Source organism: Ceratotherium simum, chromosome 6, assembly GCF_057802395.1.
Source record: "Ceratotherium simum simum isolate JZ-2026a chromosome 6, ASM5780239v1, whole genome shotgun sequence".
Classification (NCBI taxonomy): domain Eukaryota; kingdom Metazoa; phylum Chordata; class Mammalia; order Perissodactyla; family Rhinocerotidae; genus Ceratotherium; species Ceratotherium simum.
Window position 1 is genome coordinate 60,401,833 of NC_141905.1, and position 20,390 is coordinate 60,422,222.

General features: G+C 38.9%; 1 protein-coding gene across 1 annotated transcript in view; it reads left to right on the forward strand.

Annotated features, from left to right (window-relative positions):
* Window positions 1-6,516: 6,516 nt before the first annotated feature.
* Window positions 6,517-20,390, forward strand: part of ABCC2 (ATP binding cassette subfamily C member 2) — a 65,746-nt gene continuing 51,872 nt past the window's right edge. Inside the window, exons 1-3 of the mRNA XM_087432428.1 lie at window positions 6,517-6,609; window positions 12,304-12,715; window positions 14,347-14,520. Coding sequence (XP_087288554.1) covers window positions 12,686-12,715; window positions 14,347-14,520 — 204 coding nt within the window. The 5' untranslated portion in view covers window positions 6,517-6,609; window positions 12,304-12,685. The remainder of the gene's footprint in view (window positions 6,610-12,303; window positions 12,716-14,346; window positions 14,521-20,390) is intronic.

Here is a 20,390-nt window from a genome sequence, read left to right on the forward strand (position 1 = left end):
AATTTGTGGGCATACAGTTGTTCATAGTTTTCCTTTATTATACTTTTAAAGCCCGTGAGAACTGTAGTGATGTCCCATCTTTCATTTCTGATGTTAGTAATTTGTGTCCTCTCTCATTTTTTCTTAATTAGCCTGGCCAGAGGCTTACCTATTTTTTTTTTTATCTTTTTAATGAATAAGCTTTTGATTTCATTGATTTTCTCTATTAATTTCCTGTTTTCAATTTCATTGATTTCTTTTTTATTTATCTATTTATTTATTTATATTGTAGCATTGGTTTATAACATTGTATAAATTTCAGGTGTACATCATTATACTTCTATTTCTGCATAGATTACTCATATTCTCATGTTCACCACCCAAATACTAGTTACAGTCCATCACCACACACAAGTGCCTAATCATCCCTTTCACCCTCCTCCCTCCCTTCTTCCCCTCTGGTAACCACCAATCCAATCTCTGTCTCTGTGTGTTTGTTTGTTGTTGTTTTTATCTACTACTTATGAGTGAGATCATATGGTATTTGACCTTCTGCTTCTGACTTATTTCACTTAGCATAATACCCTCAATGTCCATCCATGTTGTCACAAATGGCTGGATTTCATCGTTTCTTATGGCTGAATAGTATTCCATTGTGTATATATACCACATCTTCTTCATCCATTTGTCCTTTGATGGGCACTTTGGCTATTGTGAATAATGCTGCAATGAACACAGTGGTGCATGTATCTTTATGCATTGGTGTTTTCATGTTCTTTGGATAAATACCCAGCAGTGGAATAGCTGGATTATATGGTAGTTCTATCCTTAATTTTTTGAGGAATCTCCATACTGTTTTCCATAGTGACTGCACCAGTTTGCACTCCCACCAGCAGTGTATGAGAGTTCCCTTCTCTGCACATCCTCTCTAACACTTTTGTTTCCTGTCTTGTTAATTATAGCCATTCTGTCGGGCGTGAGGTGATATCTCATTGTAGTTTTGATTTGCGTTTTCCTGATAGTTAATGATGTTGAACATCTTTTCATGTGCCTGTTGGGCATCTGTATATCTTCTTTGGAGAAATGTCTGTTCAGGTCTTTTGCCCATTTTTTAATTAGGTTATTAGTTTTTTTGTTGTTGAGATATATGAGTTCTTTATATATTTTGGATATTAACCCCTTATCGGATATATGGTTTGCAAATATCTTCTCCCAATTTTTAGGTTGTCTTTTGGTTTTGTTGATGGTTTCCTTTGCTATGCAGAAGATTTTTAGTTTGATGTAGTCCCATTTGTTTATTTTTTCTATTGTTTCTCTTGCCTGGTCAGATATGCTGCTTGAAAATACGTTGCTAAGAGCGATGTCGAAGAATGTACTGCCTATGTTTTCTTCTAGCAGTTTCATGGTTTCAGGTCTTACATTCAAGTCTTTAACCCATTTTGAGTTAATTTTTGTGTATGGTGTAAGATAATGGTCTGCTTTCATTTTTTTGCATGTGGCTATCCAGTTTTTCCAGCGCCATATGTTGAAGAGACTTTCCTTTCTCCATTGTATGTTCTTGGCTCCTTTGTCAAAAATTATCTGTCCATAGATGTGTGGGTTTATTTCTGGGCTTTTGATTCTATTCCATTGATCTGTGTGCCAGTACCATGCTGTTTTGGTTACTGTAGCTTTGTAGTGTATTTTGAAATCAGGGAGTATGATATCTCCAGCTTTGTTCTTTTTTCTTAGGATTCCTTTGGCTATTCAGGATCTTTTGTTGTTCCATATAAATTTTAGGATTCTTTGTTCTATTTCTGTGAGAAATGTTGTTGAAACTTTGATAGGGATTGCATTGAATCTATAGATTGCTTTAGGAAGCATGGACATCTTAATTATGTTAATTCTGCTAATCCAAGAGCACGGAATATCTTTCCATTTCTTTGTGTCTCCTTCAATTTGTTTCACCAATGTTTTACAGTTTTCAGTGTACAGATATTTCATCTCTTTGGTTAAGTTTATTCCTAGTATTTTGTTCTTTTTATTGCAGTTGTAAATGGGATTGTATTCTTAATTTCTCTTTCTGCGACTTCGTTGTTAGTGTACAGAAATGCAACTGATTTTTGTATGTGATTTTGTATCCTGCAACTTTACCATATTCATTTATTATTTCCAGAAGTTTTTTGGTGGATTCTTTACGGTTTTCTATATATAAAATCATGTCATCTGCAAATAGTGACAGTTTCACTTCTTCCTTTCCGATTTGGATCCCTTTTATTTCTTTTTCTTGCCTGATTGCTCTGGCTAGGACTTCCAATACTATTTTAAAAAGGAGTGGTGAGAGTGGGCATCCTTGTGTGGTTCCTGTTCTTAGAAGGATAGCTTTCAGTTTTTCACCATTGAGGATGATATTAGCTGTGGGTTTCTCATATATGGCCTTTATTATGTTGAGGTACTTTCCTTGTGTACCCATTTTATTCAGAGTTTTTATCATAAACGGATGCTGTATCTTGTCAAATGCTTTCTCTGCCTCTATTGAAATAATCATGTGATTTTTATTCTTCATTTTATTAATGTGGTGTATCACATTGATTGATTTGTGAACGTTGAACCATCCCTGCATCCCTGGAATAAATCCCACCTGATCATGGCGTATAATCCTTTTAATGTATTGTTGTATGCCATTTGCTAGTATTTTGTTGAGGATTTTTGCATCGATGTCCATCAGTGATATTGGCCTGTAATTTTCTTTTTTTATGTGTCCTTATCTGGTTTTGGTATCAGGGTAACGTTGGCTTCATAGAATGAGTTAGGGAACTTCCCCTCCTCTTCAATTTTTTGGAAGAGTTTGAGAAGGATAGGTATTAAGTCTTCTTTGAATGTTTGGTAGAATTCACCAGGGAAGCTGTCTGGTCCTGGACTTTTATTTTTGGGGAAGTTTTTGATTACTGTTTTGATCTCCTTATTGGTAATTGGTCTATTTAAATTCTCTGTTTCTTCTTGATTCAGTTTTGGAAGGTTGTATGATTCTAAGAATTTGTTCTTTTCTTCTAGATTATCCAATTTGTTGGCATATAGCTTTTCATAGTATTCTCTTATAATCTTTTGTATTTCTGAGTTGTCCGTTGTAATTTCTCCTCTTTCATTTCTGATTTTACTTATTTGAGCCTTCTCTCTTTTTTTCTTGGTGAGTCCAGCTAAAGGTTTGTCAATTTTGTTTATCTTTTCAAAGAACCAGCTCTTGGTTTTATTAATTTCTTCTATTGTTTTTTTAGTCTCTACTTCATTTATTTCTGCTCTGATTTTTATTATTTCCCTTCTTCTACTGATTTTGGGCTTTGTTTGTTCTTCTTTTTCCATTTCCTTTAGGTGCACTGTTAGATTGTTTATTTGGGAATTTTCTTGTTTGTTGAGATAGGCCTCTATTGCTATAAACTTCACTCTTAGAACCTCTTTTGCCATATCCCATAAATTCTGGCATATCGTATTTTCATTTTCATTTGTCTCCAGGTATTTTTGATTTCTCCTTTGATTTCTTTGTTGACCCAATCGTTGTTCGGTAGCATTTTGTTTAATCTCCACATATTTATGGCTTTTCTGATTTTCTTCATATAGTTGATTTCTAGTTTCATACCATTGTGGTCAGAAAAGATGCTTGGTATTATTTCAATCTTCTTAAATTTGTGGAGACTTGTTTTGTGGCCTAATATGTGATCAATCCTGGAGAATGTTCCATGTGCATTTGAAAAGAATGTGTATTCTTTGGTTTTTGGATGGAATGTTCTGTATATATCTACTAGGTACATGTGTTCTAGTGTGTCATTTAAGACCAATGTTTCCTTATTGATCTTCTGTTTGGATGATCTATCCGTTGATGTAAATGGAGGGTTAAAGTCCCCTACTATTATTATGTTGCTGTCTATTTCTCCTTTTATGTCTGTTAATAATTGCTTTATATATTTAGGTGCTCCTACATTGGGTGCATAGATATTTACAAGTGTTATATCCTCTTGTTGGGTTGTTCCCTCGATCCTTATGTAGTGCCCTTCTTTGTCTCTTGTTATAGTTTTCATTTTAAAGTCTATTTTGTCTGAGTATTGCTACCCCAGTTTTCTTTTCATTGCCATTTGCATGGAGTATCTTTTTCCATCCCTTCACTTTTGGTTTGAGTGTCTTTAGGTCTGAAGTATGTCTCTTGTATGCAGCATCTATATGGATCTTGTTTTTTTTATCCAGTCAGCCACCCTATGCCTTTTAATTGGAGCATTAATTCCATTGACGTTTAATGTAGCTATTGGTAAGTATATACTTACTGCCATTTTTAAACATTTTTTCCCTCAGTGTTTTAGTAGTTCTTCTCTATTCCTTTTGTTCTCTTGCTTTCTTCCCTTGTGGTTTGATGGCTTTCTTTAGTATTGTGTTTGAGTTCCTTTCTCTTAGTTTTTTGTGTATTTATCATGGGTTTCTGGTTTGTGATTACCATGGGGTTCATACACAATAACCTATGTATATAGCAATCTATATTAAGTTGATGGTCTCTTTAGTTTGATCTGAAAGCTCTACTCTTTAACTCCCCTCCTTCCACATTTTATGTTTTTGATATCATATCTAACTTCTTTTTTGTGTGTTTGTATCCATTACCCTCTTATCATGGAAACAGATAATTTTTCCTATTTGTTGTCTTCTCTTTCCTCCTTAAATAAGTCCCTTTAGCATTTCTTGTAGTACTGGTTTCTTGGTGACAAACTCCTTTAATTTTTGCTTGTCTGGGGGAACTTTTTATCTCTCCTTACATTTTGAATGATAACCTTGCTGGGTAGAGTATTCTTGGCTGTAGGTTTTTTCCTTTTAGCACTTTAAATATATTGTGCCACTCTCTTCTAGCTTGTAAGGTTTCTGTTGAGAAGTCAGCTGATAGCCTTATGGGGTTTTCTTTGTATGTAACTTGTTTTCTTTCTCTTGTGGCTTTTGGGATTCTCTCTTTATCTTTAATTCTGGACATTTTATTTATGATGTGGGCCTCTTTGGGTTTAAGATGTGGGCCTCTTTGGGTTTATCTTGTTTGACACTTCCTGTGCTTCCTGTACCTGGATGTCTGTTTCCTTCCTTAGGTTAGGAAAGTTTTCAGCTATTATTTACTCAAATAGATTCTCTACTCCTTTGTCTCTCTCTTCTCCTTCTGGGACACCTATAACACAGATATTAGTGCACTTGATGTTGTCCCAGAGGTCCCTTAGACTGTCCTCACTCTTTTTAATTCTTTTTTCTTTTATCTGTTCAGCTTGGGTGATTTCTTCTAGTCTTGCATCCAGCTCACTTATCTGTTCTTCTGTATCCTCTTCCTTGCTTTTGAGTCCCTCTAGTGAATTTTTAATTTCCAGTATTGTATTCTTCATTTATCATTGGTTCTTTTTTATATCTTCCATTTCTTTGTTGATGTTCTTACTGACTTCATCCATTTTTCTCCCAAGATCAGTGAGCATCCTTAACACTCTTTATTTGAACTCTCTGTCGGGTAGGTTGCTCATTTCTGTTTCATTTAGTTCCTTTTCTGGGGTTTTGTCCTGTTCCCTTACTTGGAACATATTCCTTTGCCTCCTCATTTTGCCTCTTTCCCTGTACTTGTGTCTATGTATTAAGTAGGTCAACTACATCTCCTGATCTTGGAGAGGTGACCTTATGTAAGTGATGCCTTATGAGGCCTTGCAGTGTGCTTCCCTCTCGTCATCAGTTCCAAATGTTCCAGGAGTGACCCCTGTGTGGGCTATGTGTGTCCTTCTGTGGTGGTGGGGTTGCTCTTCCCGTAGGTAGCCAGGGAGGCTGAGCTGTTCCCCTGGCCAGCCGTTGTAATGCTCAGCTGCTTGCAGTTGTTATGGGCCCTTCAGTCTCTTTATCGGGTGTGGGGAGCCCCAGCACAGTTGGCTGCAAGGTCTAACGGCACATTCCTGTTGCAGTTTTTCTATTAAGTGAGTGGGCCCCCGGCACGACTGGTTGCTAGGCTCAGGGGCTTACAATTACTATAAGCCTCTGGCCTTTGAGTCTCTTGTCAGCTCTCTGAGGATTGCAGCTGGGTGGGGCTGGCCTCAGGCACCAGAGCACCCAATTGTTTCAGGCTTTGGAAGGTGGGGCCAATCCCCTGTGTGGCTCTTTGAGAAGCACAGGTCTTCTGCAGCTGACAAGCCCGCCGCCCACTGGTCCACACACACAGTCAACACAGTCCTGCCCCATGCATGCACCCTGACCCCCTGAAGTGGACTCGGTCTCTCCAAGGCAGGAGCCCTACACACTCCAACAATGCCCCATACTCTCCACCCATTCCTTGCACGTGCCCTGCCCCACAGAGTTGGACCCACTCACCAGGCTGCAGAGAATCCAGGCAGTTTGCTTAGCAGGCCCATAAGTTGCCCAAGGGCTTGTTGTTGGGTGGGGCCAGCCCCTAGGGTGGGCTGCCTGCCCTGGCTGAACTGGATTAAATCAGTGCTCTAGTGGGTGAGGCAGACCCTGGGCTAACAGGCTGCAGAGAGAACTCCAATGGCATCTGCCAGCGCCTGTGTCAGCATGCCCACACCAGGTCACAACAATGGCTGCTGCCAATGTCTCAGTCCCTGGAGAGGTCTCACCTCTCACCGAGATGCACTCAGAGCCTATCAGGTGAGTCTCTTTTCACCAAAGGACTGTGCTCCTTTCTTTCTGGTGATTTTAGTTTGATTTCAGAAATGAGTGAATTTGTTCCTGGGCCCTTTAAGAACCAGCTTTAATTTCTTTGTGAACCAGCTTTTCTGGAAGTATTCCCCAATGTTGTTAGTAGCAAGCAAAGTCAGATATTATGTCACTTGTCTTGGTTGTGCTGGGTCCAAAAAATGCGTATAGTGGGCATGCTCCCCGGCTCAGGGCCCCCACTCCTCCAGGGAAGGCTGTGTACCTTTGGTTGCTCCCGGGCAACTGTGAAGCACTGCACCTTGTGAAGGTGGTGTTTTTTTCTCTCCAGAGGAGAATTTCTGCCTCTTCCACCTCAATTAGGATTGTCATTTGTTGCAGGGGTTCCTCTTATCCAGTATTCAGTTCTCTCTCAGAGGTAATTTTTCCAAGAGTAGTTGTAAATTGGCTGTGTCCATGGGAGGAGGTGAGTTCAGAGTCTGCCTACGCCACCATCTTGACTTCTCTCCCATTGATTTCTGCTCTAATTTTTATTATTTATTTTCTTCTACTTACTTTGGATTTAATTTGCTCTTGTTTTTCTAGATTCCTAAGGCGGAAACTTAAGATGATTGATTTTAGATCTTTCTTCCTTTCTAATATATGCATTCAATGCTATAAATTTCTCTCTAAGCACTGCTTTTGCTACATCCCACAAATTTTGATCATTTGTGTTTTCATTTTCATTCAGTTCAAAAATGTTTAAAAATTTCTCTTGAAATTTCTTCTTTGACATATGTGTTATTTAGAATAGTGTTGTTTAATCTCCAAGTATTTGTCGACTTTCTTGCTATCTTTCTGTTATTGATTTCTGGTTTAATTCTCTTGTGGTCTGAGAGCAGATGTTGTATGATTCCTATTTTTTGAAATTTGTTAAGGTGTGTTTTATGTCCCAGAATGTGGTATATCTTGGTGAATGTCCCATGTGAGCTTGAGAAGAATGTGTATTATGCTGTTGTTGAATGAAGTAGTCTATAGATGTCCACTATATGCAGTTGATTGATGGGATTGTTGAGCTCAGCTATGTCCTTACTGATTTTCTGCCTCCTGGATCTGTCCGTTTCTGATAGAGGGGTGTTTAAGTCTACAACTTTAATAGTGGATTCATCTGTTTCTCCTTGCAGTTTTGTCAATTTTTGCCTCACGTATTTTGATGTTCTGTTCAGCGCATACACATTAAGAATGCTTATGTTTTCATGAAGAATTGACCCCCTTTATCATTATGTAATATCTCTCTTTATCCCTGATAACTTTCCTTGGTCTGAAGTCTGTTCTGAAATTAATAGAGCTATTCCCACTTGCTTTTGATTAATATTAGCATGGTACATCTTTATCCATCCATTTACTTTTAATCTATATGTGTCTTTATATTTAAAGTGGGTTTCTTGTAGACATCATATAGTTGGGTCTTGTTTTTGAACCACACTGACAATCTCTGTCTTCTAATTGGTGTATTTAGATCATTGATGTTTGTTCATCAATTGTAGCAAATGTACTACACTAATGCAAGATAATAATAGGAGAAACTGTGTGAGCGGGGAGGGGTTGGGAGTATATGAGAACTCTCTGTACTTTCTGTGCAATTTTTCTGTAACTCCCTCCCCCTGCTACCAAATAAAATCTGGAGATAGTTTTAGGCAACACCAAGCAGTATGAGACAATTTTGAGACAGTTAGTGTATTTTCTCTTTTATGATGGCAGATTATTTATTTGAATAAATCCTGGAATTTCTCTTATTTAAAATTACATAAACACTTATTAGTCTCATTAGTCAATCAGAAGAGGAGCTCCATTAAATTTTAAGAGACTTTATTTGGTAGTTTTAAGTAGGTCCACAAATTATTTGACACACATCTCTTCAAAGGTGATATCTAATTTCCTGAATGTGAGTCAGGCTTAGTGATGCACTTGTAACAAATAGAATAGGGCAGAAGGTAAGGTATGTGACTTTTGAGACTAGACCATGACAAATTTACAGCTTCCACCTAGCTAACTTTCTTGCCCTTGGAACTCAGGTTCCATGTTGTAAAGAAGCCTGGGGCACATGGAAAGGCCGTGTCTGAGTGTTCTGCCAACAGCCCCAGCAAAGCCACCACCCAACACCATCATTACTTGCCAGACATATGAGTGATGATCCTTCAGATGATTTTGACCCCAGCCTCAAGTCTGCCTGCTAAGACCCTAAGCAATGTGGAGCAGAGACAAGCCATTCCCTCTGTGGCTGAACTCCTGGCCCACAGAAACTGTGAGAAATAGTAAGGATCTTGGTTTAAACTTGGAGTGATTGTTGTGCTATCATGGATACCTAATACAGATTATTACTTTCCTCTGGAGACAGACAAGGTTTATCAGTTTGCTTGCTCAGAAAACATTTCATATTCAGATAATGAAAAAATATTTTGTCAAATCCTCCAGAAAACTAGAAGAACTAGTTATGATAAAATAGCCAGATTTAAGGTGGAAACAGAAATACTTTTATCTATTAAGAATTTAAGATTATTAAAATTAAAGCAGTGGTTCTCAAAGTGTGGTCTGGGGATCTCTAGGGGTTATGAGACACTTCAGGGGATCTGTAAAGTCAAACTATTTTCATAATAATACTAGGATGTTATTTGCCTTTTCAAACTCTCACTCTTTAGCAAGTGTACAATGGAGTTTTCCAGAGACTACATAATGTATGACATCACAACAGATTGAATGAAGAAACAGATATAAGAATCCAGATATCTTCTACTAGGCCAGACATTAAAAGAGATTTGCAAAAATGTAAAAAAAAATACTTTTCAGTATTTTTAAATTGCTTTGGAAAAGATAGTTATTTTTCATAAAAATATGTTATTTATTAGAGTTTGGCAACTTGTAAATCTTGAGTTATATGGCTGAGTCCTCATTTAAAAATATGTTAATTGCCTAAATTTTGATAACATAGTTTCTTCTCTTTCTTTAGCCTTATTTGAAGAGTCCTGAAGGGACATGAATTTGGAATTCTGTGTTCATTTAGAGGCTTTAGTATGCTAATCAAAGAAAGCTGACCCTCATATGTTAGGGGTTTTGTTCCTTTCTGTTTTAAGGCTCTCCTTAGATATTGTCCTTTATTAAAGTCAAAAGTTCTTATAGAGGCCATTGTATATTTTTATCATCCCTGATATAGGAATTCCATTTTGCAGATACTGACAGCTAATGGGTAAGCATGAAAAAAGCTAGAAGTTTAGAGAGAGGAAGAAAGCTCTGATCCTTAGAATTACAGAAACCCATATTGGTGCACGTACAAAACAAATATACACAGTGTATTCTGTCTCTGATTAGAAGCACACGATAGAAACAGCTTCTCAGATTTACAGGGTAAATGCCAGAATCCTCGTGATGAACAGACAAAAACAAACAAACAAAGCTAACAAACCCAGATTTCCTCTTGTGTGCCACCTGCCACAAAAGGCATTCCTGTTGAATGCCTGCTGACAGAAATCACCACCAATGGTTCGTCAGACAACCAAAATCCCACATCACTGATACCAGAAGGGAAGAAAAATTGGATGAATGCAAATCTGAAAAACAACTTGGCTTGTGAGAGCCCAAAAGCTCAATTGCTATCTATACCACTCACCAGAAGAGCCAGGAAAGGTGAGCTGTGGACCTATGGGAACCAAATCGGAACAAGGTATAATTTTAGGCTATATACTTCTCTAGGCTCTGATGGTAGGACTCAGGTGGGAAAATCTTGGTAAAGCTCTCTGGGTTGTTGTGGTGACCTCTTTGCCTTTGTCCCTGCCTCCTGCTTTCTATTTTCTTGGGAGATCTCATTCAGCCCTGCTGCTTGCTGTCTCCCTTGGCCGTTCCAAGGATGACTGAGGCTGCCTTACTCTCTGTGAAGGTGGAATTGCAGGGCCGTAAAGGAGAGGTTTCTCTCAACTATTCTGCCTCTTTATAGAGTGCCTAGGGGTTTTCTTTCAGCTCTCCTAACTAACTGCCCCCTCCCTTTTTGTAGTACTATTCCCAGCATTTGGTGAAGACTAATGTGGCAAAGACTTGGGAGTAGTGCAGTCTGACTCTTTCTGGGGCTCTTCTAGATTCTGATCTGTTATGCCAGCCCCACACATGGCCTGGAAAAATTTGTTAGAAGTTGGGCTGATTTCTCCTGAACCCCATTTATGGTAGATTTCTCCTCCTTGCTCTGTTTCGGGCAGAGATGAAAGCTGCTATGGTTCTCTTCTGTCTTATAGAGGTCTTGTCACTTATGGAGTTTAGTTCAGGCGTTGGCAAACTTTTTCTTTAAAGGGTCAAATAGTAAATATTTGGGGCTTTGTGGGCCAAGAGGCAAAATTGAGCAGTTCTTATTGAAAGACTACTCATACTGAGTAGTCTTTTTCACATTTTATAGTTAAAAATGTAAAAACTATTCTTATCTCCAGGGCCAGACAAAAACATGGGTCAGCTGGATTTGATCCATGGGCCAAACCAACCCGTGGTTTGGTTCATTTAGGTTTCTTTGTGTCCTCACTGATGGATTTCTAAAAATCTATGATTATGTCATCTTTCCAGCTTCTTTCTGTTGGTATGGTCAGAGATCCATACCAGAGCCACTATACTGATGTCATGCCTTTATCTGACCCTGGATCTGATCTCATCCCAAGTCCTAACTCATTTTAACATTGTTACAGGCACATAGAAAAGTGTGGAAGTCCATCTTATAGTTATCTTCTCAGAAGAAGATAAGTGAGTGAATGTCCTAATCAAATTTATACATCTTTCAGATGTTAGTAATCCAGAACATATCCACTGATACTAGTGGTAAATATTTTTACCATTTGTGAATTTAAGGTAACCAAAGGTATAGTTAACCTTAGGCAAGGAATTAAAGTATACATTAAAATATATATGTATACATTAAAGTATACATTACTCTCTTGTTAATTAATCTCTGTAGATACAGTCTGTTTATACCCACAGAACAAAGATGTGTTTTTTTTGTGTTGATGACCAAAATAGTTCCACATGATCCTCCAAATGATGGTGTTTGCACTTTAGTATGTTGGCAAGCGTGTCTGGGTGCTGTTAATTTAGGGTGCCCTGATTTTATAAGAACGTTTGCTTTACTAGGGGAAAGGGGTAATGGGAGTTGTTTGATGGGTATAGAGTTTCAGTTTTGCAAGATGAAAAAGTTCTGGAGATTGGTTTACAACGATGTGAATATACTTAACACTACTAAACTGTATACTCAGAAATGGTTAGGATGGTAAATTTTCCATCATGCTTTTTTGCAACAATACAAAAAGTTTGCCTTAAAAATATTATTACGTAAATAATACCTGATAATTATGGAAAAATCGGAAAACACAGACAAACAAAAAGGAAAATAAAAATCACCCACAATCCTAACAGCTAAGGTTAACGATTTGTTTCATAAATTATATATATATATGTGTATATATATATATATGTAGGTTCACACTGGATATCCTGTTTTATAACCTGTTTCAAACAAAGTTTACACTATTTTTAACTATATTTTACGTTCTATGTTCTTAATTAAAAATCCAGAGGAGGGGGATGTTTCTGTAAACTCTGAGGCCTTATAAAGAAGTGAAACTGCATGTTTAGGGGTGCATGGCCCTCCATTGATGCTTCTCTTTTTTGGTTATGTGTCCTCAGGAGAAGGAAAGGCTCCTCCACTTCCTGACTTGTCAGCCAGCTCTGCTGTCATCTTTCAGTAGTTCCTTTTAGATCTGACCACACCCACAGAGGCTTCTTGTACTTTGGGAACTGGTGAGTTCTCCTCAGTTCTCAGTGGAGTGACATAGACTTCTCAGTCACATGTCTATCCACTGGGATAACATCAATACACATCTAAGCAAGGTTAACGATTAAATTGTTGGGATGAAAGGTCAGGAGACTTGCCTTTAGTTGGAACATCAGAACATCAGTATGGGAGGAAGTATATGGCTACTCGCCTTCCACCTTCTCTGAGGAAAAGAGTAAAGAAAAGACGACACAGTCCTACAAGAGTCTTCGTTCCAGAAGTGCTCCAGAAATCATGGAGAAGTTCTGCAACTCTACTTTTTGGGTGAGAAATTTCACTTAACCTCAGTGTTGACTCTTCTCAGACTCAGAACAAGTAGTAGATTAGCCTAGAGTGGCCACCAATAAGAACCAGAAACGTTAGATGTATAGATGGTCAAAAGCTTAGGTTTTCTTAGAAAAGATAAGTCATAATATCTCCAGAGTATATTCTATGTGGGAGAGGTAATATATTTATTCTCTAACATATGTTTGTTGTATCCAAGACTCTTTTCTCAGACTAGCTAGTTGCAAAATTGCCTTCTCTAAAGGGAAACAGGAAAAGGCTTCCAATTTCATCAATGTTAAGAGGGGGAATTGTCGTGGTATAGTTTGTGGGGTAGAAGAAAGAAGAGAGGGTCCATGATTGAGTCTTGTTGAGGTATGTTGATGTTGAAATGATAATGGTATGTTCTAGATTAACTGGCAAATAGCGATATGGACTGGAAGTTGAGGCCAGGGCTGCAAATTTGGGCATCATGAGCACTGAGATAATTTTTGAACCATTAGAACAGAGAATTTCAAGACAGACAGGGTGAGCAACAAAACCAAATGGTTTAGTGGAATAGAGAATGAGAAGGGACCTTGGATTTAGAGATTGTGAGAAAGTGTGGTCTGCAAATGCCTAGCAGTGCATTTGCTAGGAGTGCTGGTTAAAACAGTTAAAATATCTAGATAATTCTTCTGAATTCTAAAGTTAGATAACTTTATGGTGAAATGAGAAGAGCAGGAATGAGATAGCAGAGCATGTGGGCAGCACTTACCATCTTAGAAAGAACCTGGGCCCAAGGCCTTGGAGGCCAGGACATGTATACCACAGGAGGGTGGGTCTTAATAGGCCCTAGGATCTTGACAGGCTATCTTTTGAGAATTCTTCCTGAGAATTATCTGACAGATCATCTTGGTCAGGGCACCTCAAACTTTTCTTTAGAGAGTCTGTGCAAAGAGCTGTACAAAACAATTAAAAAATACTTATAAGAAGAGAAAAATCTACTCTCACATGACTCAGATACAAGAAATGGTGCCCCCCACCCTCATCTCACAAGACTCTTCTAATTTATTGCAAAATACAAAGACTAGCACAAAACTTACTGGGAATAAGCCTTCGTCCCACAGCGCCGTTGCTGCTCCTATGTCAAGGCTCCCTCAGGTTCCAACATAAGTCCTCAGGGCCAGAGGAGGCTAAATGCCATAGTATGACTAAGCATTCTGCTGCCTGCATGTTTAAAGGTCTGCCAGCACTAAAAATCAGAATAAGAAGAACGAGTTTTTATATCCCAGGGAACTATTTTCCCCTTTGGATTGAGGAACGGTCCTTCTTCTTCCCACAACTTGGCAAATGCAGTGGTGAAGTTTACTTAGAATAGCTCGTGGAGAAATAAGCTTAGAATCACAGAAAGAAAGGTTTTTAGAGATTGGATTGGCCAGAAACATCACTAAATGTCATTAAATAGTGAATTCATATCAATGGAGATGAATAGGAAAATACAGGTAGTTAAAGGGTCAGGCTGCATATGGATATAGAACCAAGTTAAAATTGTTTGGAAGCTGGGGTAAGGGTGGGGGAATTGGCTGGGGGCTGGTCTTCTGTCTTCAAAAATGCATGTATCCAACAATCCTTCCATTTTGTTCCCCTAGAATTCCTCATTTCTGGATAGCCCGGAGGCGGACTTGCCACTTTGTTTTGAGCAAACTGTTCTGGTGTGGATTCCCTTGGGCTTCCTTTGGCTCTTGGCTCCTTGGCAGCTTTTCCATATATATAGATCCAGGACCAAGAGATCTTCTATAACCAAACTCTACCTTGCTAAGCAGGTACGGAATCCCACTATTTTCTAACTAATTCTTTGGTGCACTAGAGGCATTTTCTTGGTGGTTCCAGTGTCTTCTTCCCTGTCTTGAACCAGCTTTCCCAGGTGCTGCTGTCTCACGTAGAGCCATACTCTGGGTCTCCTTCTCTCCACCTGCCTTATGCCTCACTGGCCCCTTGCCATATTTCTTAGTTAAGGTGACTTTGATTTATGCATAAAGATAGTGACTCTTAAATCTTATTGATATTGGACTCCTTAAACACAATGATGAGTAATCAGTCAAATAGTTATTGTCTTTTCAGTGTTTGAGAAGTAAAAACTGGATTACCTGTCTTGAAGTTGTCCTAATGAATCAAAAGACTGTAATTCAATTGGCACCTACCATGAGGTGAAAATAAAATGTCCCTTGTGCACCATTCAGGCAATCCAGCCATTGCTCATCTCTCAAAATTTGGATCTGAAATAAGGGTTCCATTTTCCCAAAGTCTTCCATTGAGTCTGTTCAATCACTCACAGTAGAGTGAGGTAGGGTGAGTGCTCACAGCGACAAGCCTGAGTAGGAAAATAATGGAAAGGACAGGGGCTGTAGGAGAGAGCCTAGCAGGATCAAGGGGAGGAGCCCCTCAGCCAGCTCCACTGACTAATGCAGAGAGGGTCTGGTGGGAACTGAAAGACCTTCAATTGAGGTCGTAAAGCTACCTCATAAAATCCACCATCTGTTTCTTTCAGTCTTTTAATTTTGTATGATTATTTTCAGTTCTCCTATTAGTTATCTTTATACCTAAAAATAATCTGCCATCAGTTTTAGACTCTACATCATACATATCCATGACTTCAGGTTACCTGGAATCTAAAAGGAAGGAGGGAACTTGGCCAAAGGAAGTGGGATTTGCATTGACACTTCGAGGTGGGGACTGGTGGTGGGTTTTGTCAGACTCTGGATAGGAAAAGAACAGTCTCTGAGAGCCTGGGGCAGGGTCACTCTCTTCCTTGTTGACCCAGCACAGGGCCTAGCACTCAGTATGAATTTGTTCAATGTTGTTATTAAATGCACTCTAGGAGTAAAAATTGAGTTAAGAGTGTTATATCCCATCCTAATCCTAGCTATTATTAACTTTTCAAAAACAGCTTTATTGAGATATATAATTCACATACTATACAGTTCACTCGTTTAAGTACAATTCTATTTTTTTTAGTATATTCACAGATATGTGCAACTATCATCATAGTCAATTTTAGAACATTTTCATTCCCTCAAAAAGAAACCCCCTATCTCCCCATTCACCTTAGCCCTAAGCAACCACTGATCTGTTTTCTGTCTCTATAATTTCCTGATTCTAGACATTTCATATGAATGCAATCATGTAACATGTGGTCTTTTGATTGGCTTCTTTTACTTAGCATAAAGTTTTCAAGGTTCATTCATGTTGTAGCAGGTATTAGTACTTTATTCCTTTTTATGGTGGAATAATATTCCATTATACGGCTATATCACATTTTGTTTGACCTTTATAAACACTAATCTCTATGGAGAAAAAGGAAAGCAACGTATTAGTTTTTGTTTTTGTTTTTTTTCTGTAGCTAGTAATCTACTCCTTGCTCATAGTCTCAGGAGCTCCATTTGTAATTTATACTTTACTTTTTTGTGCTCCACCTTGAGGGTGATAGGCACAGATTAGCTTCCTCTTAAAAATGTCAAAATAATTGGTTTCTTCTCTGAAACAGTCAGAAGTATAATTCCTAACAAAGTAAAACTTTACTTCTGTGAGAACCTTCTGCTAGGCTCACGCCTCAACTTGGTTTTATTTCTCCACTTCCTCTTCTACCTGTCTTCGGGCTGTTTGTTGCCCGTTGCCTCTCCTGAACTGTTGTTATTGCTGTTCTTGTTTGGTCATTAGTGCGGTGATTGTCTCATCTGAACTAAGTCAGTTTGCTTGACCAAGCTGGTGAGAGACTACAAGTTTCTTTGTTTGTTTAAAGGTGCATACTTACTGAAAGGTCCCTGCACACAGTAGGTAACTGAATGAATTGAATTAAAAAATGATGAATGAGTGAATGGGCTCATATTTAGCCCCAGGGGGACAAAAGAAGTATTTGGTTCTGGAGGTTGTAGAAGTGCTGAGATCAGAGGAAGGTGTGCAGCAAAAATGGGCTTAGTGTTGAGCCAGTGAGACATGGGAATCATCAAGTATTTGCAGAAGTATCACACAGAAGATTGCCTGGCTTGTTCTGAAAAGTTTCAGAGAGAAGGATCAAGATTAAGTGGGTGGAGGTTGTTCCAGGGAAGCCAACTTTGGCTAAATATACAGAAGATCTTTCTAATAATAATAACTATCTCTTAATAGAATAGACTGCTGGAGGATATAGTCCCTGAAAATATTGAAGCTGAAGTTAGTTAGACATTTGTCTGTCAGGGAAGTGGGGGAAGTAGACACTCTCGGTAATGAGCAGAAGATTCAACCACAGTGCCTTGTCATTCATAATGTGCTGGGAAAAGGAGGACCTTGCAAAGATGGAGAGAGATTAAATATGGCCAAACCACTCTTCTTTCTTTTTTAATACCAATGAGACTGTGTCTCCTTAGGAAGCTGAGTGTAGTAAACTCCATGTGCATTTGAAGCTCCTCCAATAAATCAGAGATCAAGGTCAAAGGCTATTGGGACTTGGTAATCATTAAACAACCACAATATTTCCCTGATCCTAATTAATAAAAGTGTGTTATATGTTTCTGATTATAAAAATAATGCATGATTATTGTAGAAAGTTTGGAGACTCTAGAGAAACAGGAAGAAAAGTAAATCCATTGATAATTGCACCACTCTGATGTTAACTCCTGTTAACATTTTGGTATGTTTCCTTCCACTCTTTAAAAAAAAAAAAAAAACTGAACAAGAAATACAAAATGAAAAGAAAGTCTCTCTCTCACCCTCGTACCTCCCAGTGCCATTCTCCAGAGGACTCCATTTAAAATTATTTTGATGGTTACCTCCATATCTGCAAATAATGTGTTATACTTGTATTTTTGGATCTATCAACTTCAAAAAAGATCTGTTTATGCCCTCTGTAAAAAACAAGGACTTTAGCTCAATGATCCTGTCCCCTAGCTTCCTTTTTCTCTCTTCTTCTTTCAGTCTTTTAATTTTGTATGATTATTTTCAGTTCTCCTATTCGTTATCTTTATACCTAAAAATAATGTGCCATCAGTTTTAGACGCTACATCTTGATGCCACTTTGTGTAAGATGAGAGAATTAGTGCCCCTAAATTTCTTGGATCTGGAGACCACTCTCAAAATTTTCAGAGACAGCAACAGTAAATAAAGTCTCTAAGCCTTTGCTTTCTGAAAATGTTCATCTGAATAGGGAATGCTAGGTTCAAAACAAATGTTTTTTAACTCTGAAGATGTTGCTATATTGTTCCCCAACGTTGTGTGCTACCGAGTTAGAATTCTCATTTCTTGTTATCCTCTCTAGAAGCTTTTATCCTCTTTATTCTTTTTTTTTTAAGAAGAGATAGGCATATTTTTTTCCCCCAGGGGAAGATTCGCCCTAAGCTAACATCTGTTGCCAATCTTCCTCCTTTTTGATTCCTTCCCCCCACCCCTAAAGTGCCAGTACATAGTTGTGTATAGTTGTAAGTTCTTCTGATTCTTCTATGTGACCTGCCATCACAGCATGGCCACTGACAGACGAGTGGTGTGGTTCCATGCCCGGGAACTGAACCTGGGCTGCCGAGGTGGAGCCTGCCGAACCTAACCGCTAGACCATCAGGGCTGGCTCTATCCTCTTTATTCTTTTTTTTTTTTTTTTTTTTTTTTAAAGATTTTATTTATTTATTTTTCCCCCAAAGCCCCAGTACATAGCTGTCTGTCATAGCTGCACATCCCTCCAGTCGCTGCACGTGGGACACGGCCTCAGCATGGCCGGAGGAGTGGTGCCTCGGTGCGCACCCGGGATCCGAACCCGGGCCGCCGGCAGCGGAGAGCACGCACTTAACCGCTAAGCCACGGGGCCGGCCCTATCCTCTTTATTCTTGATGTGCTGAAATTTCGTGAGAGTCTGTTTATATAGGTTTTTTTTCATTCAGTGGGTTCTACCTTTTCAGCCTAAAGACTCATGTCTTTCTTATCTCTGAGAAATTTTCATATATTTAATCCTTTCATTTACTTTCCTCCAATTTCGAAATTCCATCTTTCTGGAATTTCTTTTAGATAGATGTTGGACTCTGAATTTGTCCTCCTTCTCAACCTCTCTCGCTCTGTTTCTAAAATTTCTTTTTCTCTTTTCTCCTATTTTCTGCAAGATTTCTCCAATTTTTTCTTCCAGTTGTCCTAAAGAGCCTTTATTTTAGCAATCATGGGTTTGATATCTAAGAATTATTCTTAATTTCTGATTATACTTTAAAAACAACAATCTCTTGGGCCGGCCAGGTGGTTTAGCGGTTAAGTTGGGGCTCCACTTCAGCAGCGCAGGGTTCATGGGTTCGGATCCTGGGCGCGGACCTATGCACCGCTCATCAAGCCATGCTATGGTGGCTGCTTCCCCAGCTGGCCTCTTTTTGATGGGAGCACTGCTTGTGAGCACTGGACGGCTGTCTGGACTTACCAGCTTCCCCCAAGAGCAGGAGCCTGGGCTGTACCTCTCCCCCTCTACTGCATGCTGAATGAAGATGAGCTTACTCTGGGGCACAAATACCCACACTTACCACCTAGCCCTCCTCAGGGAAAACATTCAATTTCTTTAGAGTAGTTCTGTATTGGCCTAGTTAGGGTTGGTGGTGGCAAACATAGTTGTTGCCAGTGGATTTGCACTGATGAGTTGGGGGTGGGGGAGAGAAGGAAGTGACTGGCATAATTGTACCAGTTCTGTGCACAAAACTTCAATTAAGATTGATTTCTGTCATGTTTCCCATTCTTACTCTCTGTCAGGACTGACTACAAAGAATAGATTTATACCAGCTAATACTGTCTTACCTGCAAGTCACACCTGTTGGCTTAAACAACAAGGAGTTTATTATCTTGTATAACAAGAAGTCCAGAGGTTGTACAGCTCCAGAGTTTGTTAATTTAGCAGCTCAACAACATCAACAGGTAGCTTATTATTGTCATCTTTTTTCTGATGACCTCAGTATATCAACCAGTTTGTCAAGCTAGCACAGCTCCAGGCATCATACCTTCAAGTCCGTGTCCAGAGGCAGATGAAGAGGCCCAGCGCCTCTTTGTATCACTTTAAAAAACCAGCACAGCTTTATTGAGATATAATTCACATACCATTCACCTGTGTAAAGTGTATATTCAGTGGTTTAGTATATTCACAGAATTGTGTGACCATCACCACTGTCTTATTGCAGAATATTTTCATCACTCCCAAAAGAAACCCCATACCTATTAAGCGGTAACACCCCATTCCCCTCCTCTCGCTCCCCCAGTCCCTGGCAACTACTAATCTGCTTTCCATGTCTATGAATTTGCCTATTCAGGACGTTTTGTATACATGGAATTATATAATATGTAGCCGTTAGTGTCTGATTTATTTCACTTAGCATAAGGTTTTCAAGGTTTATCCATGTTGTAGCGTGAGTCAGTACTTCATTCCTTTTTTTTTGAAGTATCTTTGTTTTGTTTTGTTTTGTTTTTGGCTGAGGAAGATTCATCCTGAGCTAACATCTGTTGCCAATCTTCCTCTTTTTGTATGTGAGCGCTATCACAGCATGGCCACTGACGGACGAGTGGTGTAGGTCCATGCCCAGGAACCAAACCCAGGCTGCCAAAGCAGAGTACGCTGAACTTAACCACTAGGCCACCTAGGCTGGCCCTGAAGTATCTTTTTTATTGTGGTAAAATACACACAACATGAAATTACCATTTTAAAGTGTAT